Genomic DNA, 27,815 nt, shown 5'->3' with positions numbered 1-27,815 from the left:
ATGGCAACTCAGATGGGAAAGTGACCCTCGAGGCAAATGGACCAAGCGACTGATACCACTCTTGGATATCTGGGTTGAAAGGGCCCATGGTGAAGTAAATTACTACCTCACGCAGCTTCTAACAGGGCATGGATATTTCCGGAAATTCCTGCATAAAGTGGGCAGAGCGAATGACGCAGCATGCATATACTGTGATGACATTGACGACGTATTTCACACCTTTTTTGTATGCGGCCATTGGACGATTCAGAGAAGATGTGTGGAAACTGAAGTAGGAGAATTGACAGCAGATAATATTATTTCGGTGATGCTGCGAAACCAGGAATCCTGGGATCGCGTGGCAGTGTAGGTGGAGAACGTCCTTCGTCAGAAGAAGAAGGATTTGGAAGCATACGAACGTTCGTAAAGGAGAAATGAAGAAAGAAGACATCTGAAAGACAAAGCACGATATCACCCTGAAGTAATGCGAGAGCGGTTCCGGGGTGATGATACACATCGTGGGAAAAGGGTGTGTGGTTTTTAGTTGGTAAGAATCCCACACACTTGTGGAGTGCGGACCCTTCACAAGTGTCTTTTGAAGATTTTCCACAATCCCTCGTAAAAATATTATTATTATTATTATTATTATTATTATTATTATTATTATTATTATTATTATTATTATTATTATTATTATTATTATTATTATTATTATTATTATTATTTGGGGGATAGTCTCATTTAGAGGAAATTTAGAAGTGACCTGTGGGGAAATTGAACTTAGGGGGTTGGCAACACTGCCCCCTTCTATTTGGTAACACATAACAAATGACAGTGAATCATGGCAGCTGTTTTTTTTGGTTCTCGTTTGAAGCATTTTGTGCGAGGTATAGGTTGGATCGATCCAAGTCGGACTAGGATTTATATTTCACGGTAAATTAAATGTGGTTCTTTTTGTGATATTGGTATTTTAAGCAGTCGGCTAACGGGGTAGATATCTTACATTTTAATTCCGTAATTGCATTGTAGTAAATTATTTATACATCATGTTTGTCAGGGAACAGGTCTATTTTTGGCCTTTTCGGAAGTGACTGGCTAATTCTGTGTTCCTAATTTCATAAGCACAATTATTGAAAGTGTCCCATCAAATACCAGTTTGTGTGCCGAATTGTTGCAAAGCATTTCTAGGCCTGTCAAGGGGGAGTGTCTGAAAAGTTTAAAAGCAGTGTGGTATTGTTTGAATAATATCTCTGGAATAGAGTGGTTCGGAATTGTTTTGAAAGAGACAAAACACACCTGGTGAGTTGACCGTGCGGTTAGGGGCGCGCAACTGTGAGCTCGCATCCGGGAGAGAGTGGGTTCGAACCCCACTGTCGGCAGCCCTGAAGATGGTTTTCCGTGGTTTCCCATTTTCACACCAGGCAGATGCTGGGGCTGTACCTTAATTAAGGCCACGGCCGCTTCCTTCCCATTCGTAGGCCCTTCATGTCCCATCGTCGCCGTAAGACCTATGTTTGTCGGTGCGACGTAAACCAATTAGCAAGACAAAACAATATGTCTGTCAACCTGATGTTAGTTTCTATTGATAAATGGTTTGGTGTGACCTAGAATGATTTAAAAAAAAATCAAGTGTTTTGATCTTTTCTATAACTCTAAGTATAACACTACCACATTTACCCCAATTTACACCTGGCGAGCAGTGCCTCACGCTCCTCCGTGTTTGTGGGGGTATTGAATACAGAAGTGGTATACACTCCTGTCGTACGGGGCAACCGTGGAAATACTCTTGGACTGTGTGATTGGATTTGTGAATTGAATCCTCTGTGGGTGGGAGAGTGTGAATACATCTACAGGTAGAAAGCAACTAAAAAAGTTATATGGCTAACAGTCCTCTCTTGAGAGTTTGTTGTTGACCTATTCTAAATTTAATGTGCCTGCTGGTCGGGGAACGACCTTTTACAAGTGCAACTATGCTCAATTGCCCAGATGGTATCCAGGAGGTGGGAGCGTCATGTAACCGCCTGGAAACATTGATTTTCACAAATTTGAATGCCTGACCAGAAACTCCTCTGTATGCTATGGGGTAAACTCCTAAACAGCATAGTTTAACAGTGGACTCTGGTTAATACCTTCCAAAACAGGTGAGTATTACTTTGGGTGCTTGATAACTACAGAGTCTGCTCATGATCAGAGTTGGTGGCTTCAGGAAGGATACTTTCTGATCTGGGCTTGAAATTTCTGAAGCCTGTCCAGGTTGGTCCACCACCCAAGCTTTTAACAGTATAATTCCCTCAGTGTGGAACCCCTTGGGAACAAGCATAGAGTGAATGTTTGGGATTCAGCCTCGTTACGTTCCTGGTTGCTGCCAGGGCCGATGGGTTGACTTTGGGGTGGTGCAGTCTGTTTTGTTCCGTAGGTGCGCAGAAGGTGTCTATGGCAAACTTGAAGACCTTAAAAAGATGTGCAATGTTAGTTTGTTGTTGAAGATGCACACTGCAGTTCAGGTTGATCAGTTGCTCAAGTTCCACCACTTTGGCATTCTTCTCTTCAAAATGGAAGAGAACAAATATCTGGATTGCGGAGTGATCTCTCACCGCGACTTCATCTTAAAACACTGACAATGAATTGATAAGAGGATGTGAAGAACCGTTGCATGACACACGTCAGGCACATTATGCAAGTTCTCGTATGGAGCTGGAAGCAGTGTTTAGGTAACAGAGTGGCTCGCCTCATCCTAAACGTCTTCCACGATTATGTTTGGTAAAAGTTTTCTAACAGATTTACAAAAGAGAGGTTAATAATCCAAATAGTATGGCTCACATGATGTCACAGCATACAACACAAGGCTGCCAACTTATGAACTTTGGTCTGGCTAGTGACAAGAACATGGTAGAATACAAGATATGTCCGGCTAGTGACAAGAACAGTGGATTGTCTCCTTCAGATTGTCAGTTGTACCAAGGAAAGTCAATGTCACCATCTGTCGATGCGACTTGAGACCGATGTTCCACCTCCAACGCGGTGCTATAATTGCCAGATGTTTGGACACATGGTATCTTGTTCGAAAAATCTGTGCTACTTGTGGAAAAGAAACTCGTGATTTGGAACAGTGCATACCTCCAAACTTGAACTAACAGTCCCAGTCTTCATTTTCCTTTTGATAGAAACTGTCCTGTCTATCTCCATAACAAGGTTCAGGAAATTAAGATGCTGGATGGTTTTTCATACGAGGAAGTTCTATGAATGCTCCTTCAAAAGCAGATGGATTATAACACAGAGTCCGTCAATTTAATAGTTTGTTCCATATACACCCAAGAGTGCTGCACCCAAGTTAGCAGTTGCTCCAGTGAGCAACGCTGCAAGGACCCTCTGCCTTTCCCAAACTTCATCCGGTGATGAGGTGACAGACATTAAGGTTTTCACCTCTATCCTCGTATGGAGCTGGAAGCAGTGTTTAGGTAACAAAGTGGTTCGCCTCGTCCTAAACATCTTCCACGATTATGTTTGGTAAACGTTTTCTAACAAATTTACAAAAGAGAGGTTAATAATCCAAATAGTATGGCTCACATGATGTCACAGCATACAACACAAGGCTGCCAACTTATGAACTTCGGTCTGGCTAGTGACAAGAACATGATAGAATACAAGATATGTCCGGCTAGTGACAAGAACATGATAGAATATAAGATATGTTCAGCTAGTGACAAGACCATTGGTCTGGATTGGTTAGGTCCAGCTAATGACAGTAGGCCTACCATTGGGACTGGATTGGTTAGTTAGGGGTATAGTGACAAGACTATAGGGGTGGGGGTAAGCAAATTAGGTCTGGGATGTAAGCCCCCAGGTTAAGGCTGCAAAGTGGCCCACAGGCCTCTACTATCCCCTGTGACGATGTTAGCTAGTGACAAGACCATTGGCTAACGACAAGAACACGATACCATGATACATCACTTTGAAACTCCGCAGTTTATTATTTTTGTGGAATGTGGTAGCAGTGGGCCATACATGATTTTAGCTCTATCAGAGACGTTAGAAACTGCCCTGTCGCCAACAGGAACACATGAAATTGACTGTATCACGGAGATCGACATAGTGTCTATTTTAATTTTTGTATAATTCAAAATAATTAATTTTAATTTTTGTATATAAATAAGAATATTTTGGTCCATGGTGTGGGTTACTGTAGTCACGTCCAATTTATTTATTTATTTATTTATTAGATACAGCCTATGGAGTGCTATTTTCTACTAATAATATTAAGTTTAAATAAGTATAAAGATAACAGTTGGTATAAACAATAATATTAAGTATCAGCAGTAAATTATTAACAGTGACAGTGTAACAAAAATGGAGACGATAACTGGCAAGGGTCGGTTACAGAGTTAGGAGGAAGAAAGGTCGTGGGTTGGATGGATGGAAGGAAATTGAAACCTGGAGAGGACGTCAAAGGAATCTTTTAATTTTGTGTTTGAAGGATGAGAAAGGTGTGAATATGTCAATATCGGTTAGTGAGCCACCAAAGGTAGGGAGACGGTGGAACATAGAGTGTTGTTGTAAGGTTAGGCGCAGGCGGGACACATGATGAGTATGCCAGTTGCGTGTTGGGTGGTTGGAACGTGTATAGGGGTAGTATGTCGGAAGAGTATTACATTTGGTGTAGCCATCGATTATTTTATGAAGGTAACATAGATCAGAGAACTGTAAACAGCTTCTCAGGTCAAGCATACCCATGTAGTTCAAAATGTCAGATTTAGTTAATTGTTCTTAAAAACAGGATTGTGAGTCTTAACAATGAAGGTGAAAAAGTTAAAAATATTATTTAGTTGAAGTATGTTTGTGATAGCAGATGAGGACCAAATAGGAGGAACAAAAGTCAATAATGTGGAGAACATCAGAGGCAAAGTATAATTTTAAGGCGTTAATATCATTAATTTCAGTGAACCTGTAAAGAATGCCTAGGGTACACATAGCACAGGATTTTATTAACTCAATATGAGCAGACAAGGTCAGTTTACAGTCTATTGTAACACCTAGATCTCTTACCTGAGAAGCCGATTGCAGTGTATTTCCCTGGATGGTATAGGCAGTGTTCATTTCTTGCTTTAGCGATGAAAAAGATATTGTGTTACACTACTTAATATCCTAGTTTGTGAACCATAGGCAACAGCCGAGTGGCTTAGTAAGTGTTCCTGAGAGTTGGGATACCAGTTGCTATGGAATGGAAGTGGACATTAAAAGTAATAAACTTCATTGTTAGGTTCCGTATTGAGTTGAGACTATGCTTAAAGTAAATACAAAATTTTAATATTCCACCTTCTCAATACTAAAAAATCATGTGATGTTTTTACAAAAACATTGCAATGACATTAAAATGGTACTAGTTTCGGTCCACTGTGGCTAGGCTGATGATGGTCCACAGTGGACCGAAACTAGTACCATTTTAATGTCATTGTAATGTTTTTGTAAAAACATCACATGATTTTTTAGTATTGAGAAGGTGGAATATTAAAATTTTGTATTTACTTTAAGCATGGAAGTGGACATCTCGGTCATATTCTGAGTCATGTCCCTCCTTGTGCTCAAGTGGCTAGGACCATACAATTCACTGATGGTCCCCAACCCGTTAGAGGAGATATCCTCACTAGGACTGTGTGTAAGCAAGGGTAGCAGCAAAAGTTGACTCCTTGCCACCCAAGGTTTGTAACATTATAAGGAAGTATAAATTATGCATATCTTACTTGAAATTCGTTACAAAGGAGAGGTGTTCATTGAGATGTCTAGAAACTCACCAGCCTGCCCCCAGAAGTACTTTTATAACTTAATAAAGAACAGCACCCGCCATTGTCCATTGTTGAAGAGCTACTTGCATTCGTATTGGTCAGGCGAAGAGGGATGTAATGTCATTCCCATCAATGATGACTGCATTACCAACCCTGGCAGAATAAAAACACAAATAAATAGAACATGTAAAGGAAACAGTGTGGAATGCAGAACAGCAAATATTCGTGTGAACATGTCAGATCGAATGCACTGCACTCGCCCACATAGAATGCTCTGCTTTCACCCTGGGCGAAATAGAATGCGCTTATCGCCCTACAGAATGCTGGAGAGCTAAGAGCTGCTTTGCGGCCTGGGGGTTACGCCCCCAGACCCCTTTTGCTTGGTCACAGTCCAATGGTTTGGTTACTAACTGGACCTAACCAATCCATATAGTGGTTTTGTCACTAGTCAGACCGAACCAATGCAGACCAATGGTTTGGTCACTAGCCTGACCTAGCCAGTCCAGACTAACGGCTTTGTCACTGACCCAAATAATAAATTAATTCAGCTTTTCACCACTGCCCAACATAGAATGCATCGCCCCCAGATTCCATTTGCTTGGTCACAGTCCAATGGTTTTGTCATTAGCCAGAATGATAAATTAATTCAGCTACAGATTGAAGTTCCTAAGTAGACAGGTTGGCAGCATTGTCAACCACCCAACCACATTCTGCGCAGAAGGCCGCGAGAAGTAAACAAACGACTGTAATTCTGTGTGTAGTTGAATGTAGTGATTATTGGGTGGCACGGCGTTTACTATTAATAATGGTAGCATCATTCTTCACAGAATTTTCACAGAGCACGCTCAGAACATTTTTAAGCAAGCCTCGGACCTATGGGAGTAACGGAGTCCCACTCCCATCTGACAGGCAAGGGACTGCTTGGAAACAAATTGGCGAATGAAATTGAATTCGATAGGGAGCTGTCAATATTAATGGAACTTATTGAAGAAAGAAAGTAGAACTGGCTGGGTCAGCAAGGAGGATGCATCAGAATATGTTAGGAGTTAATGATATTTAGGTAAGGGGAGATGACGAGGAAGAGATAGGAGATTACAAAGTGTACTTGATGGGGGTTAAAAAGGAAAGGAGAAAGTGTTGTGTAGGACTTTTCATCAGGAATACTATTGTATGCTAGGCCTACATAGTTTCTGTTAGGTACGTAAGCGAGTGAATGATACGGGTAGATTTGGCAGTTGGAGGAATTAGGACGAGAAGTGTCTTGGTATATTCACAATGTGAGGGTCTAGATGAGGATGAAGTTTAAACTTTTATGACTCATTAAGTGACATAGCAACAGCAAGGATAGGATAATGCTAATTGGGGATTTGAGAGTTGAAAATAGAGCTGAAGGATATGAAAGGGTGATTGGTAAATTTGGGGAAGATATGGAATGGGAAGCATTAACTGGACTTCTGTGCTAGTATGGGATTAGCAGTTATGAATACGTTCTTCAAGCATAATGCTATTCACTGCTACACATGGGAGGGCAGGGGCATCAGATCCGTAATAAACTGTAGGCCTATTTTAACTGACTTTGAATTCAGGAAATCTGTTAGGAATGTGCACGTTGTCCAGGGAATTTTTGATGATACGGACCACTGTCTAATCTGTAGTGAACTAAGTATCTTTAGGTCTATGATAGAGAAAGTGAAATCTGTCTGCAGGCGTTAGGTCTATGATAGAGAAAGTGAAATCTGTCTGCAGGTGAATAAGGATGAGGAAATTAGAAGTACATGGATATGATTAGTGAAAAGTTCCAAACAATGGACATTAAGCATGTTTAGGACATAGAAGGAGAATGGGTTTCATATAGGGATGCTGTACTAGAATCAGCAACGGAATGCTTGGAAACAACTGTGTGTAAAGGTGGGGGAAAAAAACTAACATCTTGGTGGAATGATGAAGTGAGAGCAGCGTGTAAACCTAAAAAGAAGGCTTATCAGAAATTGCTCTAAACAAGGACTGATGCAGACGGGGAATTGTACATAGAGAAAAGAAACTAAGCGAAGCAAATAGTTGTTGAATCCAAGAAGTCGTGGGAAAATTTTGGTAATAACCTGGAAAGGCTAGGTCAAGCAGCTGGGAAACCTTTCTGGAGCGTAAAAGAAAAAGAAAGGGAGGGAAATAGGAAATGGATAGTGTTTTGGCTAAATCAGGTGAACTCATAATAGATCCCAGGGAAGCACTGGACACGTGGAAGAAATATTTTGAAAATCTTCTCAATGTAAAAGGAAATCATCCTGGTGATGTTGCAAACAACAAAGCTCATGGGGAAGAGGACAATGATGTTGGTGAAATTACGCTTGAGGAAGTGGAAAGGATGGTAAATAAACTCCATTGTCAAAAAGCAGCGGGAATAGATTAAATTAGACCTGAAATGGTGAAATATGATGGGAAGGCATGGATGAAATCGCTTTATCTTATAAATAAAATTCTAGGGGTCCGCTGTTTAAATTTCATTTATTTTGTCTTATTTTGATATATTTATCCATTTTAGGTCAACTCATGACTGTATCAGTGGTTTTTAGCTTTAGTGTCTGTCTGTCTGTCTGTCTGTCTGTCTGTCTGTCTATTTATTTGTTTGTTCCACTATCACAGGGAAACGGCTGGGTAGATCTTGACCAGACTTTGGAGTCTGCATTCAGGAGCAGGTTTTAATATGCATATCATTTAAAAATCACTGATTAGACTGGGGAGTTTATAGGAAGACCGGAAGAATTTTTTTTTTCAGTTTTCTTTTACACTATTTATTATATCTCAACCAAACTTCGTATTTAGAGTCTACTCATCCCAAAGCAGGTTTTGATAAGCATATAACTTAAAAATCACTTAATAGACTGGGGTTTATAGGAAGACCAGAAGAGCTTTTTTCAGTTTTCTCTCATACTGTAGATTATATCTTGACCAAAATTCATGCTTAGTCTACTCATCCAGTAACAGGTTTCAGTATACATATCATTTAAAAATCACTGAACAGACTGGGGATTTATAAGATGATTGTGTAAAATCTGTGGACTATATGTGAACGTCCCTTCATTTAAAATCATTTTTGATATGTGCATAATTTTGCTTACTCTTCAAATGATGGAGAAAAATACAATTTTCTACGGGCTTCATGCTCTGCAGCCAGTGATGGACACCCTCACAGACCTACAGTTATTTGAATGATCCATAACAGGAGAAAATCAGAGGATGCATAATATTTCTCCTGGCTTGAAAATTAACCCCACCTAATGTAACTGAACACCAAGGAAACATGAGGTAGAACTTTTCCTTTAGGTGTTTGTCTATCTGTCTGTCTGTCTGTCTGTTCCTAAAAGTGGAAAACTGCTGGAAGTATTTCAACCAAACTATTTATTTGGAATCTGCTGACTCAGGATTGTGTTATCAGATGCATATGGTGTAATGGTAATCACATGGAGTTGGTATTTATAGGAAGATTATTCTCAAATATTTTCGTTAACATTAGGTCCATCAAAAGACTGTATATAACAAACGTTTAAGAATATATTATTTCCGTTCCTTTATGCCATGTACATATTTATCGTACAACTGATAACACAGATTATTACGAAAAACTGGATGTTTAGTCCAAGTCCTGTGAGTCATGTCTTGCATGTCACTTCAAGGTGGGTAACGGGAAAAGCTTAAGAGCTATTTTACTCTTTTTGATAGGGTAGATATTAAGGCAGAGCGCCTCACCAGTGGCCAGAGATACAATATACAACCTGAGAAGCAGAGGGAATTTCACATAACTTCGGACCAGGAACTGTACCATACAATAAATTCAGAAATAATCATTCTCCCTCGACTTTGTTCAGCTTCATCATATTTCATGTTACTGCCATGCACTGTCGTATTCTATTATGGGCAGTGGGTTCTGATACAAGGACATACAAATGGAATATCAGCGTGCCATCCATTACAATCCTTGACATTATCGTTGACATTGCCGCTATGGATCCAACTGCACCAAAGATGTGTTTGCTTCCCTTCACTGCGAGGGTTCGTCCAGATGGCAATTCTGTGTCAAATCTTGATTAGTTGTCATTAATTAATCTTGTAACAGACTTTTTTCGTCAATGAGAGACCTGATTTCTCTCATGAATTCATTAGCTCTTTGTTCAATATCAGCAGCTCCTTCAACCAATCGCTTGCTAACTCTAGGTTATTTTCTGGTTAACGATCTTATTATTTCATTTAAACTTTATTACCCATGAGTTGGAAGCTTTGAACAGCAGGGTATTGTCTGATCAATTCTCTTCTTAAATTTCATTGCCCAGAGTTGTAATGTACAGTCATGTACAGTATTATGGTGTTTTTATGTCTGCTATAAAATACTATATGCATTTTACGCTTTATGATATCCGGCAGGCTGTTTGGGTCTGATGAGCATGTTTTCAAAGTTTTGCAACACATTCCTACGCATTATTTTGCTTTTGTTTGTGCCAAGACTGTTAGAAGTTTCAGACAAGGTGTCATCAGTATTGCTAATTCAGGATGACATAGACGGGGAGATATACAATATTATATAGTAGGAAGGATCCACCTTTCAATACACCGTTGTTAAGTTGAACCAAATAGAAGTTACAACCTGTTCCTTAAATAAAACAAGTGTCTTTTCTAAATCAGGCGTATACCGTTTTAAGTGCAACAACTGTAACTCTTCTTACATAGGTCGAACTGGTCGTAACTTCAAAATTAGGTACTTTGAACACGTTAATGCAATAAAATACAACAGATTTTCAGCAGTGGGACAACACATACATGACACAAAACATATTTTCACTACAATAGACCAGGATATTGAAATTCTCAGCACTCTAAATAAAGGCCCTCTCCTAGACATCACTGAAAACTGTTTTATACACCTCAACCAGTTTTTCTATCCAAATCTTAACCTGAATGATATTTCTGAGAAGCCCAATGCCCTTTTTGATTTTCTCATCTCCATTTTAAATAACCTGAAGTCAACAAGTAAGCGATCTATCTTTCACAATTTACACAATACCCACTCATGCCACTTCCCCCTTCCGCAACACCCCCATGATCCTCCTTAGATACCCCCCCATTTTCCTTTCCCTCCCACCCTCATTATTCCCCACCCTTTTCTCTATTTATCATCTCCCATTCATTTATCAACCACCATGGCAAGCTATTTCGAGTTGAGCGTCACATTTTAATTTCTTTTAAAATTTCTTCCTATTTTTTATATATTTTATTTGGTTTTATTCTTTTTAAAGATTTAAATTATTTTCTAATTTATATATCCGCTTCAAATTGCCAAAATTAAGTCCTACACTGTTTTCCTAAGACTTCAATTACGTCACCTTTTACTCTTCGGCCGGAGAAACAAATGCCTACAAGACCTGCCTAGCAACAACTATACATAACTGCATATCATAGGTTCAGTTTAATAATGAGTTCTCCTTCAAGTCTGCATATTAGAACAAATCCTTCAACTCGTTATCGATCTCAAATACAACATCTTCATACGTCTTCATATGTGAATGCAGCATAACAGGATTGTACTAGACCTGCTTATGAACTTCAACTAGATTTGTTTCGGCACGAAATAGTGGTGTTCTTTTTACTCTTTTGACTGTGATCATTGTGTTATGAACATCAATTCGAATTGCTTCGACATGAAATATTGTTAATTTTTTTCTCTGTGATCATTGTGTTAGTTGATTTTGGATCTTTATATCTTAATTTTTGCACTGCTTTGCTAATTGGCTGATGATGACACTTCAAATGTGTTGAAACCGGTCCCAAATGAACAGGTTGTAACTTCTATTTGGTTCAACTTAACAACGGTGTATTGAAAGGTGGATCCTTCCTACTATATAATATTGTATATTTCTCTATTCAATACGGAACAATTATGAAATTTTTAACTTTAGACGGGGATATTAAACATTTCCATATTTTTTCTTTGTTGTTTTGTTCATATCTTGTATGCATCAGTCAGACATTCCTCTAGAAACTTCCTCTTTTTTTCTCTCGGAGGTGATGGCTTATGAGATGAACTGCTGCTTCCCTGGACATCCACCACTGGTAGCATTGCTTCATCACTCACTGTCACGGTACTATCACTTTCTTCATCTGATGCCTCCTCATCAATTACAAGTGTACTTACCTCTGCTATTACAGTTTCTTCTTCTGACAACTGCATTTGTTACCAATCTGTTCCTTTATTTGTTCACAAATAACATGCTCTTCTTCTGTTGGCGCATCTTCTGAAAAATCCAAATACATCTGTTTTGTGAGTTGTGACCACTGCGCCTTTTGTAAGTAGATAGGGAAATCTACACTGCCCCACCTATTCCTCCGCCGGGCTGAGTGGCTCAGAGGGTTGAGGTGCTGGCCTTGCGACCCAAACTTGGCAGTTTCGATCCTGCCTCAGTCCGGTGGTATTTGAAGGTGCTCAGATAGGTCAGCTTCATTTCGGTAGATTTACTGGCATGTAAAAGAACTCCTCCGGGACAAAATTTTGGCACCTCGGCGTCTCTGAAAACCATAAAAAGGTAGAAGGACGTAAAGCAAATGACATTTATTATTATTATTATTATTATTATTATTATTATTATTATTATTACTTATTCCTCTATTTCTTATCTACACGGTTGCATCATACAAGCTAAATCTTTGGAAAGAGTTTATGTATCCGATCATTAACAAAACAAAAGTATCGAAGTTTAAGTTCCCAAAAGGAAACCATAATTTAATTTCATCAATTGTAAATGTTAAAACATTTAAGCTCTTTAGGCCTTTTCAGTTGTGAAATTACCAACGTTTCGCCCCACTGTAGCAGTGGGCTAATCAGTTGGATTGCTGCACCTTTCCAAGACGCTGGCGGCTAGTGCACCATTGAGACAATACTACAAGCCTCTTATTTAGGAATGTAGTGATGTGCATAAGGGGAAGCATGTGCCTCCACTTGTATAAATACCATCACTGCGTTATCCTACACAATGTACTTGCAGTGGTGTCTTAACGGCGCACTAGCTGCCACCATCTTGGAAAGGTGTAGCAATCCAACTGATGAGCCCACTGCTGCACTGGGGCGAAATGCTGGTAATTTCACGATTAAAAAGGCCGAAAGAGCTTATGTGTTCTTAAAACAAAAGTAGTTTTGTTCTATTCTCCAAAACAACTGTCCTGACCTTTCTCTATTAGTGGCCAGGGGTTCAAACTCACAAAAAAAAAAAAAAAAACCCCTGAAATATTCAGTGTTATCTGCTCTACACATAGTCATCTACACACAGCACAGCACATTACTAAATACCATAGAAATACGCAGTCATTGTTACATCCCTTCACATGGAGCATCCAGCTGTAAAACTGGGCCAAAACTGTGCATGGTCTAAGAAATTGGGAATTGATGTGATCCAAGATGAAAAATAAGGAATTTGTAAATAGATATAATGTAGTAATGAGCTTTGGAATGGAAATTGTATCGTCACCACTTCCCTTGGGCATTAACATTGCTATCTTTTCCTTCCACATTATGATCAGTTTTGTTCCTAATATCTTCTCAGATTTTTAGAAGTGTAAGCCAGCCTTTAATTAGTTAAACATCTAGACAGCTAACTAAACTTGGGTCAGTGGAATTGCAACATGAGTTCCAATTTTATCTTCCTGCTTTTAAAAGCTCCACTCAGTCTTATTCGTTTACTAATGTCATTCCATGGCATAGATAAGTTGTTGCATACTTGTTGCTGTGTACACAAGAACCAGCCAGTTAAACCATTGCCCAAGGAATGCCTGATTGCAGTAACCACAATCTTCAGGGAGGCTTTTTCCCAAAGGAAGCTACATGTGACTTTCGACGGAACCGAAGTACCATATAACTACAATCCAAAATATCTAAGAATCACTCTGGATTGGTCCTTGACATTCAAACAACAGTGCATCATGTTATCTAAGAAACTCAGCTCCAGAGTGAATCTACTCCGCAAGATTGCCGGAAGTAGCTGGGGTGCGGACGCCAATACCCAACGCTCTGCTGCACTCACTCTTGTGTATTCTGCTGGTGAATACTTTGCTCCTGTATGGCAAAATAGCGTTCACTCAACAAAGATTGATGTAGAGCTTAATGAGGCCATGAGAGTTACTACTGGTACTGTCAGATCTACTCGCATTCAATGGTTACCTGTCTTAGCTAATATTGCCCTGCAAGATCTAAGGAGGAAAGCAGCTAAGGTAAACTAGCTCGAGAGGAACTCTCCCTTATACGTTGCCCTACAAGACCCACCAACAAATCGTCTGAAATCACGCAAACCACCCTGGACTGATTTTAAAAGTATCAGTTCTTTCGACATGATCTCTGAGTGGCAACAATGTTGGCATGAACATCCACCCAACAACGCTCACTTGGTTCAAGATCCAACAAAGATGGTTGAAGGATTCCAACTGCCGTGTCAAACCTGGCCGAAGCTGAACCAAATTGGATAGGTCAAAGGCGGTGTGGTTATATGTTGAAGAAACGGGGTTTCCGATCATCTGCCGACTGCGACTGTGGAGCAGAGGAGTAGACAATCAAACACATTGTTAAGGAGTGCCCACTTCGAGCATTTAACGGTGATCTGAGGCTTCTACACCAAGTGACTCCGAGTGCTCTGGACTGGTTGTCAAATTTGGACATTTCCATTTGATATTAGATATTTTGTGTACTTATAAAGCCATACGATATATATTCCATGACATGTATTTACTGATAGTTCAGAACATACCTCTTAGGGAGGCGTGCACCAACCAAGAGTAAGTTCTACTTCCGTAGTAAAGTACTCTTGAAGTCAGCCTTTGGCGACTTCCAAACGAGAGTAAATTACTTCCGAAGTATTTTAGTCCTTTCAGATACTCCTGGAGTAAATTACTACAAGAGTAAAATGTTGAAGAACACCATCTTGTAGTATATTACTAAAGAAGTAAATAACGCACGAATATACTCTCACGTCGTGCCTGGAGTAAGCTAGGTTTAGACTTGTTGACTAATGATAATATCGTGCCGTATATGAGAGGAAGACATTTCAAATGTGTTTATGGATTACTTAGATTATATTGACGATCTCGACGCAGAAAATGACAGGAAATGTAATAGTACGTAAGGCCTACAGTGCATGAAAGGCGAGAGCCGTATAATGTGCACACGGAGAGAGTTTCGGGAACGTTTCTGGTCTTAGGAAGGAATCGTTTACTTTCCTTCTAAATCTACTTGGAGATCACTTACAGCTGAATTCCTGTCTTAATTTTGTTGTATCTCTCAAGTTACAGTTGTGGGCCCTACAAGTGTTTCGTACTGGAACATTTCAGTAGGCCTATAGTTGCCGGTGATCTAATTAACGTTTACCGCACGACTTTCATCTTTCATCGCATGATTAAAAAGCTAGTGAAGCTAAGAGGGAGGTACGCCTGCAAATGATGATGATTGTTCGGAAATTAAAAGGATATTCTTCACATTGGCAGGTTTCCACACATCATGGGTGCAATTGACTGTGACTGCACGCATATTCCCATTTTTTGCCCTCCCGGTGACAACAGTGAACTTTTCAGAAATCGGAAGAGGTATTTTTTTTTTTTTCAATTTAATAATGTCGCACCGACACAGATAGGTCTTATGGCGACGATAGGGTAGGAAAGGCCTAGGAGTGGGAAGCGGCCGTGGCCTTAAGGTACAGACACAGCATTTGCCTGGTGTGAAAATGGGAAAATTTCGCTGTGGATGTAGGATTGGCGAAACTAGGGGGGAATCTAAGAGTCTCAGATTCCCCAAATGAAATACGAATAATACATTATTGATATAAGGCACGAAAATATGTCTAATAAACTTAATAGACTTCACGGCTATCCTCTCTGTTGCGCTACTCACAGAGCACTGAACCTAGCCTTAAGCCAGACTCTCACTTTCCTGCTAGTGGGCGGGGCTTGTGCTGGTTGCTATGACAACGTATCACGTCATGCTGCGGTAAGTGCTCGCTTTGAAACCTAGCTGGGAGTCTAGTCTCCAAGTCTCGAGTTATGAGTTAATGTTTACGTTGTGATCTGTTGATCTGTGAAGTTTACAACTTATTATTAGTGGTCTGTGTTTTGTGAAAAGAGTTGCCAGTATCTTTTAAATCCGTGTATAATGAATGAAAGTAATGATCTTATTACATACTTGCTTCAAACTCCATTTTCTTCTTTGTCCTTCAAAGAAAAATGTGCCCTGAAAGACAATGTGCAAAAGGATGGAAACCAAATAAGAACTTTCCAGTCCCAATGGTATAAGGATTATACATGGCTTACAGCAAGTGTGACAGATTGTAAGTTTTATTGTTACATTTGCTTATTATTTGGAGGTGATAGTGAATGGAATGAGGGTGGCATCAGTACCCTAAACAATTTTCATAGAAAAGCACGTAAACACCAAATTTCAAAAAGACATATTCGGAACAGTGAGCGTTTTCTTCTTGTCGGCAGAAGTAGAATAGAGCATGCCTTATCAGAAGTGGCTCGTCTTGCAACTCTAAAGCATAATGAGTTAGTAAATCGTAATAGACGGGTTCTTGGCAGGTTAGTTCAAGTGGTGTGTTTTCTCGGAAAACAAAAACTTCCATTCCGTGGGCATGACGAGAGTAGTGACTCCGCAAATAAAGGTAACTACCTCGAGACCCTGGAATTGCTAGCACAAGAAGAACAATTCACGAGAGAGCATCTGGGAGCAACTTCATGATTTAAAGGAACTTCGAGTGACATTCAGAATGAACTTATTGACTGTGTAACTCAAGTGATGAATGAAGAAATTCAGAAAGACCTTTCTATTTGTGAATTTGTATCGGTTTTAGATATATCTTGTCAGAATCAGATGAACATATTTCGGTATTGTGTTGGCTATAACGTTCACAAGAGGTTTGTGGGGTTCTACGACATCTCAAAAGATAAAAGTGCCACTGGACTGTCAGCCGTCATATTGGATGTCTTAAGAAAATGGGGCGTAGAAAAGAAATTAATATGTCAGACTTATGACGGGGCTTTCATAATGGCGGGTTGTACAGGGGGTGTTCAAACTACCGTAAAGCAAGTTTGCCCACATGCAATGTTTATATATTGCTATGCACATAAGCTTAATTTGGTACTCTTGTATGGAGCAAAAGCTATAAAGAAAGTGCGTCTCTTTACTTATGATTTGACTGCCTTCCATACATATTTCAGCAAGTCATCAAAGAGAACTCAAGTCCTAAGAGATAAAGGCTTTAAACTTCCCCCTGCATGTACAACACGTTGGAACTTCCACTCCAGAGCAACACTAACAATAGCATCCCATTCTAAGGACTTCAAAGAAGCTCTTACAGACATTGTTGATAAAGATGAAGAATGGGATGGTGAATCTGTTAATGGTGCTATGGGACTGGTCAAGAGATTAGATGACCCTAATTTCCTCTTTCTGTTGTGCGTCTTCAACAAGATATTTTGCTACATGGATCATTTATTCAAGCTGCTGCAAGCAAAATGCACATCTAATGTAAATATCTGCAACCATGAGATAAAGCAAACCATAAATAACTTAAATAATCTGAGAAATGAAGAAACAGTGAATGAATGCTTAGACACCAGCAAAGCTCTCAATACCGCAGTGACAACAGAATCATTTGTAGTGCCAACCCTCACAGCATTAGCATATGAAATAATTGATACCACCGTGGTACAGATGGAAATACAGTTCTGTGACTTTGAAAACTTCAATTTTGTTGAATTATTAGATGAGAATTAGTTTAAGGCTTACAACACAAGTTTTTCCTCAATGAAAATGAAACAACTCCTGAAGATGTACCCTTTTTTCGAAAGTGAACAACTGACAAATGAACTTGTGAATGTGTACTCTGATGAAGCTAAACATCTACCTCCACAAATACTGCTAAAATATATGTTGGATAATGGTCTGGACAAGGTTTACGAACAAACAACACGTTTGGTTCGTTTAGTTCTCACATTTCCAGTGACAACATGTTCGAGTGAAAGAAGTATGAGTGCGCTAAAATGCATAAAAACCTTCCTGAGGAATTCAATGACAAACAGAAGACTATGTAATTTAAGTACACTTGCGATAGAGAAATCTCTATTGCAGTAACTGTCAAATAACCAGAGCTTCAGGGACCACGTCATTGATACATTTGCAGACAGAAAGGAGCACCGCATACACTTGCTTTATAAAAGAATTTAAGGTAAGCTTGAACAATATTCTTAGACTCCCCTAGTAATATTGCTAGCTTCGCCACTGGATGAAGGTGATCTGTATAAAGAAACCACCATCAGTTTTAATTTTTCCTGCGTGTCCATGACTTTCTGCTTTTCTTTAGCCTTCGCTTTTAAGTCCTTTCACAAAATCTTAACTTGCTCTTCACTGCGTTTTCCATCACTCGAAGCATTGAATTCTTCTGTCACGGCTTTCCATGAATTTCTTTTTTTTTTATCCAGCGTCTTTATGTTGTGTTTCTTACACCCTATATCCTTTGCATAGATCGTCATTATCTCTGCTAACAAGCATTCATCTTTTTCGCTTACGTTTTTCCCCCGTTTCCTATTGCACATAACCTTATCCATTTAGATTTCTTTAAAGAAGACACACAAACACAACACTACTCCGCAAGTAACAAACGCTACTTCTAATAGTAGTAACTAAAAGAGTAAATTGTACTTCAACTCTCCGACGTTACTTCCGGAGTAAATAACTTCCGTAGTAATTTACTTCTGTAGTATGGACTTCTTTAGTAAACGGTACTTCCGTAGTAATTTACTCCAAGATGGTGCATGCCACCCTTAGTCATACCGTTTGTCTCCTTACTCCCAGATTTTCCCAGCTCAAAGATTGTAACATTTTTGTAACACTACGCCTTTGAAATCGCCAGAATAAATTGTACTACTTTCTTTTGATCTTTTCCAGCTCTCGAATCAAAAGTAATTGGCGTGAGGGTCTTATGCACTGGAATCACACTTTTATTGGGGCCTTACCAGTGACTTACACAATCTCCCTTATATCCTTACTACCGAGCTCGATAGCTGCAGTTGCTCAAGTGCGGCCAGTGTCCAGTATTTGGGAGATAGTGGGTTTGAACCCCACTGTTGGCAGCCCTGAAGATGGTTTTCCGTGGTTTCCCATTTTCTCACCAGGCAAATGCTGGGGCTGTACCTTAATTAAGGCCACGGCCGCTTCCTTCCCACTCCTAGCCCTTGCCTGTCCCATCGTCAATATAAGACCTATCTATGTCAGTGGGGTGTGAAACGACTTGTATAAAAAACAAACAAAACATCCTTACTACAACCTGTAAATACCCGCAAAACCATTAACAGCCTTGTTAATGTGATTACCTCAACAAAGATCTTTTCTTATATTGACATCTACAGCAGTCAGTCCCCATGCGGTACATTCTTTCCATCAACACATGTAGTGTAGATTTGAGTGTGCGTGACGTGTGACGTGGTGGTTGGTATGGGTAGGTGTCGTGTTGTATTTTAGATAAAGTATGTACGCTCAGAATATGATCTCGCCATGCACCAGAATGGGAATGGTGAGACAATGCACCAAGAAAAACACAAGGGATAAACCAGGATACTAATCCAACTGACGCAGTACCAATCGACGCACGTGATGGCGTAGCAAAAAGGGTGTAACAACACCCAAAAAAAAATATATATATATATATATATGTTCGTCCGTGCACAAGTTCACAGGTTATTTACAATTTTCAAGGTAAAAGGTTTTCAGCAGAGCGCATAAATGGAAGCTTTTTCACTGAGTCCATATATTCAGAGGAACCGAGGTAGGTACAAATTTCGTGAGGGCAAGGAAAGGCGTACGACAACAAAAAAAAGGGGAAAGAAGAAATCGTTTTCTTTTTTTTATAATAACAATATATTAGCAAAAAACACCCAGAAGAAACATTTACAAGCCAAAGAAAACAACAATCATCCAAAGGTCAGTTAGTTCTGACTTCCAAAAGAGAAAAAGCAGACGGGACAACCATGTTAATTTTCAGATCTGTTTTTCAAAGAGAACAGCTAGACTCGAAACCTTCAATAATAATACAACCTCTTTTACATGAGGAGTGTCCTACACAAGGAAAACAGAAATTTACGTATGAACACGAAAAAACATTAAAATTTGAAAGACATATGGGCCACTGTACAATAATACATGTAGAAGAAAAAAAAGGGGCGGAAGGGATGCGGAATAGGAAGGTGGGGAAAGGGGAGGGACGTGAAAGAAAACGGTACCAATGGCTGCCAACAGGGATTTGGAAAATAGGACCAGCCAGTATCGATGAAAATTCCAGAAGCTAGGTGATAGTTCAATTGATTCTATTCATGCGTTTGCTCGGGAAAACAGTTGAATTTCAATGGTTCATATCGCAGCAATCACTTGACGTATCACAAAGTCCAACTTCGGAGTGAGATGGTAATGTAAATTCCAAAGTAAGGTACCGCTATCAATAGCTGCAGTTAGCTTATTATCAACATGAACTGTCATTGGTAGCCAGTAACGGCAATTTGAAAATTAAGGAAGTGCAGCATTAAAAGAAAGTTCAAAGAACAACATGGAAATGAAATAAATTAAAGTTTTCGCTCACCCGTCCAGCAGTCGTAGCTTTTCAATGGTACACAAAAGCATATTTTAAAAGAGACATTGCACACAGTCCAGCTGGTAGCAAAATAAAACCCAGTCCTCCCTCCACACAAATCGTCATGTTCATCCCAACTCGCTGGTCAAGCCCAGAGCAGGCCAATTTATATTGAGGTAGAAGCGTCCAGAAAGGACGAGAGCATACAGTACCCAATGCGCAGCGAAGCGGTAGGGGAAGGAAAGAGGGAGGGTAAGCCGCACGAGCAGTTGAAGCTGGACGGGCGAAGAGAGCACAGGCAGGTTAGTAGTGGCATATGCAGCGTAGTAAACGTAGAATCCATAAAACAGTAGAAAAAATTCGGAGCACGTTATATACTCCCAGCAGCCGGAGAAATCCGAAGGATTGGGTGTAGAAGCGACGAAAGTCCATTGATGCTCCAGAGGGGCGCCGAACTCAGGAACACGAAGAGAGTGTCGTCGTCGAGGAGGCAAAAACAAAAAGCAAGAACAGGCATGAGTTACAAGTAAGAAGAGAAGAGAAAAAAAAGGGAGGGGATAAAGGAGAAAGAACGATCCGGATCGAAAAAAAAGGGTGGGAGGAGACAAGAAAAGGAAAAGGGTTACAAAAAAAAGTTTTACAATAAAAGTTACAATATGTATATATAAGTGGCTGTACAAAAATTTTACAAAAAGGTTAAGTAAATGAAAGTACAATGACAAAGGAGTATTTAATAAGATGGTGTCCCATAAAAAAAAGAAACCCATCAGGGGAAATGATCGATGGGGGAGCCGGAGGAAGCGACGAAGTGTGTGGAGGGAGCATGACCAGGTGAGCGAAAGAAAAAAGCAAAGATATGAACCACAGAAAAGAAAGGGAAAGAAAAAGGGGGGGGGGGGACATGGGTGAACAAACGCAAGTAAAGAAAAAACAATAGTACACTAGGAAAAAAAAAAGATGAAATGAAGTATAAATTGTCCATCCCTGCGGCAAGCCAAGGGGTTAAGCGGAGAACTTTTTTAAGAGGGAAAAATGAGCCTTACGAATATCATTAGGATTGTCCAAGGATTGCAACAAAGCTGTAACAGGGGACGGAAAGGAAAGAATGCGAAAGGGCCCAAGCCAACGGGGAGAAAGCTTAGCAGATAAGTGTTGAGAGGAGGAACTGATGGGATGGTTTTTGAAGAGAACTAAATCCAAAGGTTTGAAGGTGGGAGAGCGAACGCGAGAATTGTAAGTCTTTTCATGGAGGTCTCTGGCTTGAAACAACTTTTTGAGAGCATCTTGCAAATGATCAGGGGTGAGAAGATGAGATGGTGTGTTCAACAAAGAGGACAAATCCCATGTCAAAGAGAGAGGGGTGTGTAATTCACGGCCTAAAAATAATTTAGCCGGAGTATAAGAGGTTGAATTATGAACAGTAGCGTTTGATGCCAAGGCAAAATAAGGCAATTCGGCATCCCAAGTCCGGTGATCATGTGAATGAAAAATAGATAGAAGGGATTTTAGATTACGATGATAACGCTCAACGATGTTAGCTTGAGGGTGGTAGGGGGAAATATTGATTTTCTTAATCCCATGAGAAAAACAAAAATTATAGAAGAGTTTAGAGGTGAAAACAGTAGCATTATCAGACACCAACATTTTAGGAATTCCAGTGATGGGGAAAATTTGGGTAGATAGTAAGTTAATAATTATCTGGGAAGAAATAGTTCGTAAAGGACGAAGAACAATAAATTTAGAAAAACCATCGAGTAAGGTGAAAATATAAGAGTTAGATTTCGACGATTTTACAAGAGGTCCCACAATATCCACATAGAATTTCTCAGCAGGGTAAGTAGGGGGGGAGGCAGCATAATTACCATAGGGCTGATGATTGGGGGGCTTATGTTTCTGACACAAGTCACATAAGCGGACCCACGAATATACCTCTTTCCGCATCTGAGGCCAAAAGAACTGAGAAGCAAGACGAGCATAAGTTTTAGACATGCCAAAATGACCCCCAACAGGGGATCCATGGAAATACTGAAAAACCATTTGTCGGAGACTGGAAGGGAGAACGAGACGAGGAGTGGCGCGCGGAGTAGGTTTGAAAATTAAAAGCTGATTGTGGAGACGAAAGGGGCCAGAATAATCGGGAGAAGAAAGATCTTGACAAAGTTGTTGACAATAAGGATCAAGTTTTTGATGATCAAGACATGATTGAAAGGAAAGGGGAAAATTGATAAGGGAAGAAATAGAAGTAACAGAATTGATAGGAAGTTGATTAAGCTCAGAAAGATGAGATGAAGTATCATCAAAAAGCCGAGATAGCGCGTCAGCAACAGAATTATGATACCCGGAAACGAACTTAAGAGAAAATTTGAAACGGGATAGGCGAAGCAACCATCTACCGGTACGTCCAATTTTGGGGGCATTATGTAATAACCAAGAAAGGGCCTGGTTATCAGTACTAACTAAGAATTCGCGATGGTCTAAGTACTCCGCAAAATGCTCAATGGAAAGAATCAGAGCTAAAGCCTCCCTTTCATACACAGAATATTTACGTTCAACGGGGGTAAGAAGACGACTGAAATAAGCAACAGGTAAAGTTTGATCGTTCTTCGTCTGTTGGAGAACAGCACCTATGGCAACATCGGAGGCGTCAGTGGAAAGTTCAAATTTAAAATCAAAATCAGGGATTTGCAAAAGAGGGGCCTGAGAGAGCTTAGATTTTAACGTATCAAAGGCGGTTTGTTGAAGAGAAGACCAATGAAATTTGATACCTTTACGTTTAAGCAGATTGAGGGGTTCGGAAAGTAAAGAAAAATTGGGAATATATTTGGCATAAAAACCAATCATCCCAAGAAAAGAACGTAATTGCTTAAGATTAGAGGGAGGAGGTATTTTGTGAATGGCAGAAACTCTTTCAGGGTCGACAGCCACCCCCTGTGAACTTAAGATGTGACCCAAAAATTTAATAGCTGTCTGGGCGATAAGGACCTTAGAAGGGTTGACAGTTAAGCCGACTGAGCGGAGGCGAGTCAATACTTCACGAACATGGAGTAAATGGGTTTCAAAATCTGAAGAATAAATAAGAATATCATCAATAAAAGGAAATAAGTATTTATATTTTATATCAGCAAACAAGGAATCCACAAACCGCTGCATAATTTGTGAGCCAAGATTCAAACCGAAAGGGACTTTTTTGAATTGATATAGTCCATTCGGGGTAATAAAAGCCGTATAGCGAGAACTAACGTCATCTAAAGGAATTTGATTATAAGCCGAATTTAAATCAAAGATGGTAAAAAACTGAGCATTTGAAAAATGTTGAAAAGCAGATTGCAATTTTGGCATGGGATAGGCATCATAGAGGATGCGAGAATTTAATTTTCTATAGTCCACTATAAAACGAGAGGATCCATCGGGTTTATCGACGATGAAAGCGGGAGAGGCATAATTAGAAGATGATGGAATAATAGTCTCAGTTTGAAGCATTTGGTCAACTAAGGCATTCAAAATTTTCATGCGAGGGGGACTCAAAAAATAAGGAGAAGAACGAACCGGGGTAGGATCAGTAAGATCAATGTGAGCAGAAAAATTTTTAACGGTGCCCAAAATGGGGGTAATGACATTGGAAAATTCTTCAAGTAAGGACTGAACGCGGTCAGAATGAACAGAATTTATAGGTAAACATGTAGAGGGATGAGAAAGAGGGAAGTCAAAACTATGAACCAATGGAATAGACTTAGAAGAAAAATGAAAGGAGACCGTAGAGTTGACCGAATCCAATATAAGTCCAGTATGGGAAAAAAAATCAAAACCTAAAATAATAGGTGATGATAAGGTCTGAACAACCAAAAAGGTAAAAGGCCAAGAAAAATCTTGCATCTTAATATTCAAAGAAATAGCACCAACGATTTCTAAAGGTTGATTGCAGGCAGAAAGACAACGTACAGTAGAGGGAGAATAGGAGAGCTGGGGACATAAAGATTGCAAAGATTGAAAAAATTGCAAACTAACAAGAGAAACAGCAGCCCCAGAATCTAACAAAGCAAGAGAGGGTAGGTTATTAACGGTGACGAGAACATGAGAGGTCGGAGGTAGGAAAGAGGTAGAACAAGGCGAAAAGGAAGAAGAGGTGAAGGGAATGGGTGAAATCATAGAGGTAGGACGAGGTGTCTGAAGAGTGTGGGAAGGCAGATTTTCCCCATGAATACGCCGACTGCCTAGCGGCGAGGGGGAAAGGCGTTTCCCACAGGCAGAGTGGTGCAAAACTTAGAAATATGACCCGGTCCTTTACAGCGAAAACAGACAATGGGGGAACGAACATTAGAAGGAGGCAGAGCAGAAGATGATGTGGAGGAAAAGGAAGAAGGAATAGGCGGTAGTGGAACGGAAGAATAATAAGAAGTATCGCTTAACGCAGACAAAGCATGAGATTGAGCCAGATTATATAATTGAAGCATAGAAGTTGGAGGGTTCAGTGCATTAAAAAGTTGTCGAAAGGAGGGAGTAGCATAAAACTGAACAATCGAAATTAATTCAGCAACATTATGGGCAATATTTAGTACATCACTATAAGTAGTGATAGAATCTAAATAATCATGTGCGGATTCAGTCGGAAGTTGGTGACGACGAATGAACTCGGTACTGAGTTTAAAACGTATCTCATAAGGCAAAAAATAATTATGAATAGCATTACGTAACTCATACCAGGTGGAAAAATGAGACATGTTATCCAACCAAAATTTAGAAAAAAAACCCGTGGTCTTAGCGGATAACAAACCAAGCATTTGAGGAAAAGAGGCTAAATTGAGGTTGAGAAATTTACGAACAGAGAAAAGCCACATAGTAAGGTTACGAGGATCAGTCGCTATTAACTGCGGAACCTGAAGTAAAGATTGTTTGATAATATGAACATTCAAGGAACTGTCAACAGCACTAAGTTGGGGAGTGGATGGAGAAGAATGGGGGCCGAGATCCGGAGCCATGTTGTGATGGTGAGAAAACGGGAAAGATTTGTGATCAGAAAACGGGTTAGTGGATGAAGGAGTCGAAGGATAAGAGAAGGAACTCGGAGGAGTAGAAATAGAAAAAGAAATCAAGTCATTGACGGGAGGGTTAGGCAAAGAAAGATTATGATAAGTAGGAGGGGGAGAAGAATTGTCGTCACCCAAAGGGAAATTATCAGAGAAGCATGCCATAATGGAAAATTTGCTAAAAGAAATGGAGTAATGAGAGAAAAAGGTCTGCTACCATTTGTGGTGTGTATTGAAGTGTGCGTGACGTGTGACGTGGTGGTTGGTATGGGTAGGTGTCGTGTTGTATTTTAGATAAAGTATGTACGCTCAGAATATGATCTCGCCATGCACCAGAATGGGAATGGTGAGACAATGCACCAAGAAAAACACAAGGGATAAACCAGGATACTAATCCAACTGACGCAGTACCAATCGACGCACGTGATGGCGTAGCAAAAAGGGTGTAACAACACCCAAAAAAAAAAAAAAATATATATATGTTCGTCCGTGCACAAGTTCACAGGTTGTTTACAATTTTCAAGGTAAAAGGTTTTCAGCAGAGCGCATAAATGGAAGCTTTTTCACTGAGTCCATATATTCAGAGGAACCGAGGTAGGTACAAATTTCGTGAGGGCAAGGAAAGGCGTACGACAACAAAAAAAAAGGGGAAAGAAGAAATAGTTTTCTTTTTTTTATAATAACAATATATTAGCAAAAAACACCCAGAAGAAACATTTACAAGCCAAACAAAACAACAATCATCCAAAGGTCAGTTAGTTCTGACTTCCAAAAGAGAAAAAGCAGATGGGACAACCATGTTAATTTTCAGATCTGTTTTTCAAAGAGAACAGCTAGACTCGAAACCTTCAATAATAATACAACCTCTTTTACATGAGGAGTGTCCTACACAAGGAAAACAGAAATTTACGTATGAACACGAAAAAACATTAAAATTTGAAAGACATATGGGCCACTGTACAATAATACATGTAGAAGAAAAAAAAGGGGCGGAAGGGATGCGGAATAGGAAGGTGGGGAAAGGGGAGGGACGTGAAAGAAAACGGTACCAATGGCTGCCAACAGGGATTTGGAAAATAGGACCAGCCAGTATCGATGAAAATTCCAGAAGCTAGGTGATAGTTCAATTGATTCTATTCATGCGTTTGCTCGGGAAAACAGTTGAATTTCAATGGTTCATATCGCAGCAATCACTTGACGTATCACAAAGTCCAACTTCGGAGTGAGATGGTAATGTAAATTCCAAAGTAAGGTACCGCTATCAATAGCTGCAGTTAGCTTATTATCAACATGAACTGTCATTGGTAGCCAGTAACGGCAATTTGAAAATTAAGGAAGTGCAGCATTAAAAGAAAGTTCAAAGAACAACATGGAAATGAAATAAATTAAAGTTTTCGCTCACCCGTCCAGCAGTCGTAGCTTTTCAATGGTACACAAAAGCATATTTTAAAAGAGACATTGCACACAGTCCAGCTGGTAGCAAAATAAAACCCAGTCCTCCCTCCACACAAATCGTCGTGTTCATCCCAACTCGCTGGTCAAGCCCAGAGCAGGCCAATTTATATTGAGGTAGAAGCGTCCAGAAAGGACGAGAGCATACAGTACCCAATGCGCAGCGAAGCGGTAGGGGAAGGAAAGAGGGAGGGTAAGCCGCACGAGCAGTTGAAGCTGGACGGGCGAAGAGAGCACAGGCAGGTTAGTAGCGGCATATGCAGCGTAGTAAACGTAGAATCCATAAAACAGTAGAAAAAATTCAGAGCACGTTATACACATTAATTAAAACTCCTCTTTGTGAAAGTTACAACCTGACTTTTTACCCCGTTTATCAGAATACCATTGTCTGCCGTCCATCTCACAACTTTCTCGAGGCCTTTTTTGAGTTCCTCAAAATTTTGTAACTTGTTGGTTACTCTACACAGTACAGGGTGGGCGGGAAGTTCCCGTACCCCTGTAATTGTTTAGTATCAAATGTTATTTAGGTTATGTTATTTACGTATTAAGTGTCCAATATATCTGTATGTTCCCCATCATGCTGTAAACACAGTTCTGTACGTCTCCATATTCTTCTCGACATATTTCTGAGCATGTCCGGTGTTATAGTGTGAAATGCATCCTCAACAGCATTGCACAGCTCTTCATCTGTAGTTAACAAAGCACGGCATGCTAGAACGTGCTTGTTCCGGTCTCTGTCTGATAACTCGTTTACGAACGTTGGTCGAAAAGGTCTGTACTTGAGGTCTATTTTAATGTCATCTTGCATTGTTCTCGGTATACCTAGTTCTGAAGTATGTTTATGCGTCTACTTCATAGGAGATTGTTCACTCGAAGCACGTTTCTTCTCGTATCTCCTTCCTTCCACTCCGCGGCCTGTCTTTAACACTGTCTGAGGCAAA

At 39.9% G+C, this 27,815-nt stretch overlaps 1 protein-coding gene across 1 annotated transcript in view; it reads left to right on the top strand.

Annotated features, from left to right (window-relative positions):
* The first annotated feature begins 807 nt into the window (after window positions 1–807).
* Window positions 808–27,815, top strand: part of LOC136863690 (ubiquinol-cytochrome c reductase complex assembly factor 4) — a 53,814-nt gene continuing 26,806 nt past the window's right edge. The window contains exon 1 of the mRNA XM_067140053.2: window positions 808–912. Within this exon, the coding sequence (XP_066996154.2) occupies window positions 821–912 (92 nt within the window). The 5' untranslated portion in view covers window positions 808–820. The remainder of the gene's footprint in view (window positions 913–27,815) is intronic.

This window comes from Anabrus simplex, chromosome 1 (genome assembly GCF_040414725.1).
Source record: "Anabrus simplex isolate iqAnaSimp1 chromosome 1, ASM4041472v1, whole genome shotgun sequence".
NCBI lineage: Eukaryota > Metazoa > Arthropoda > Insecta > Orthoptera > Tettigoniidae > Anabrus > Anabrus simplex.
This window is presented reverse-complemented; position numbering and strand designations above follow the sequence as displayed.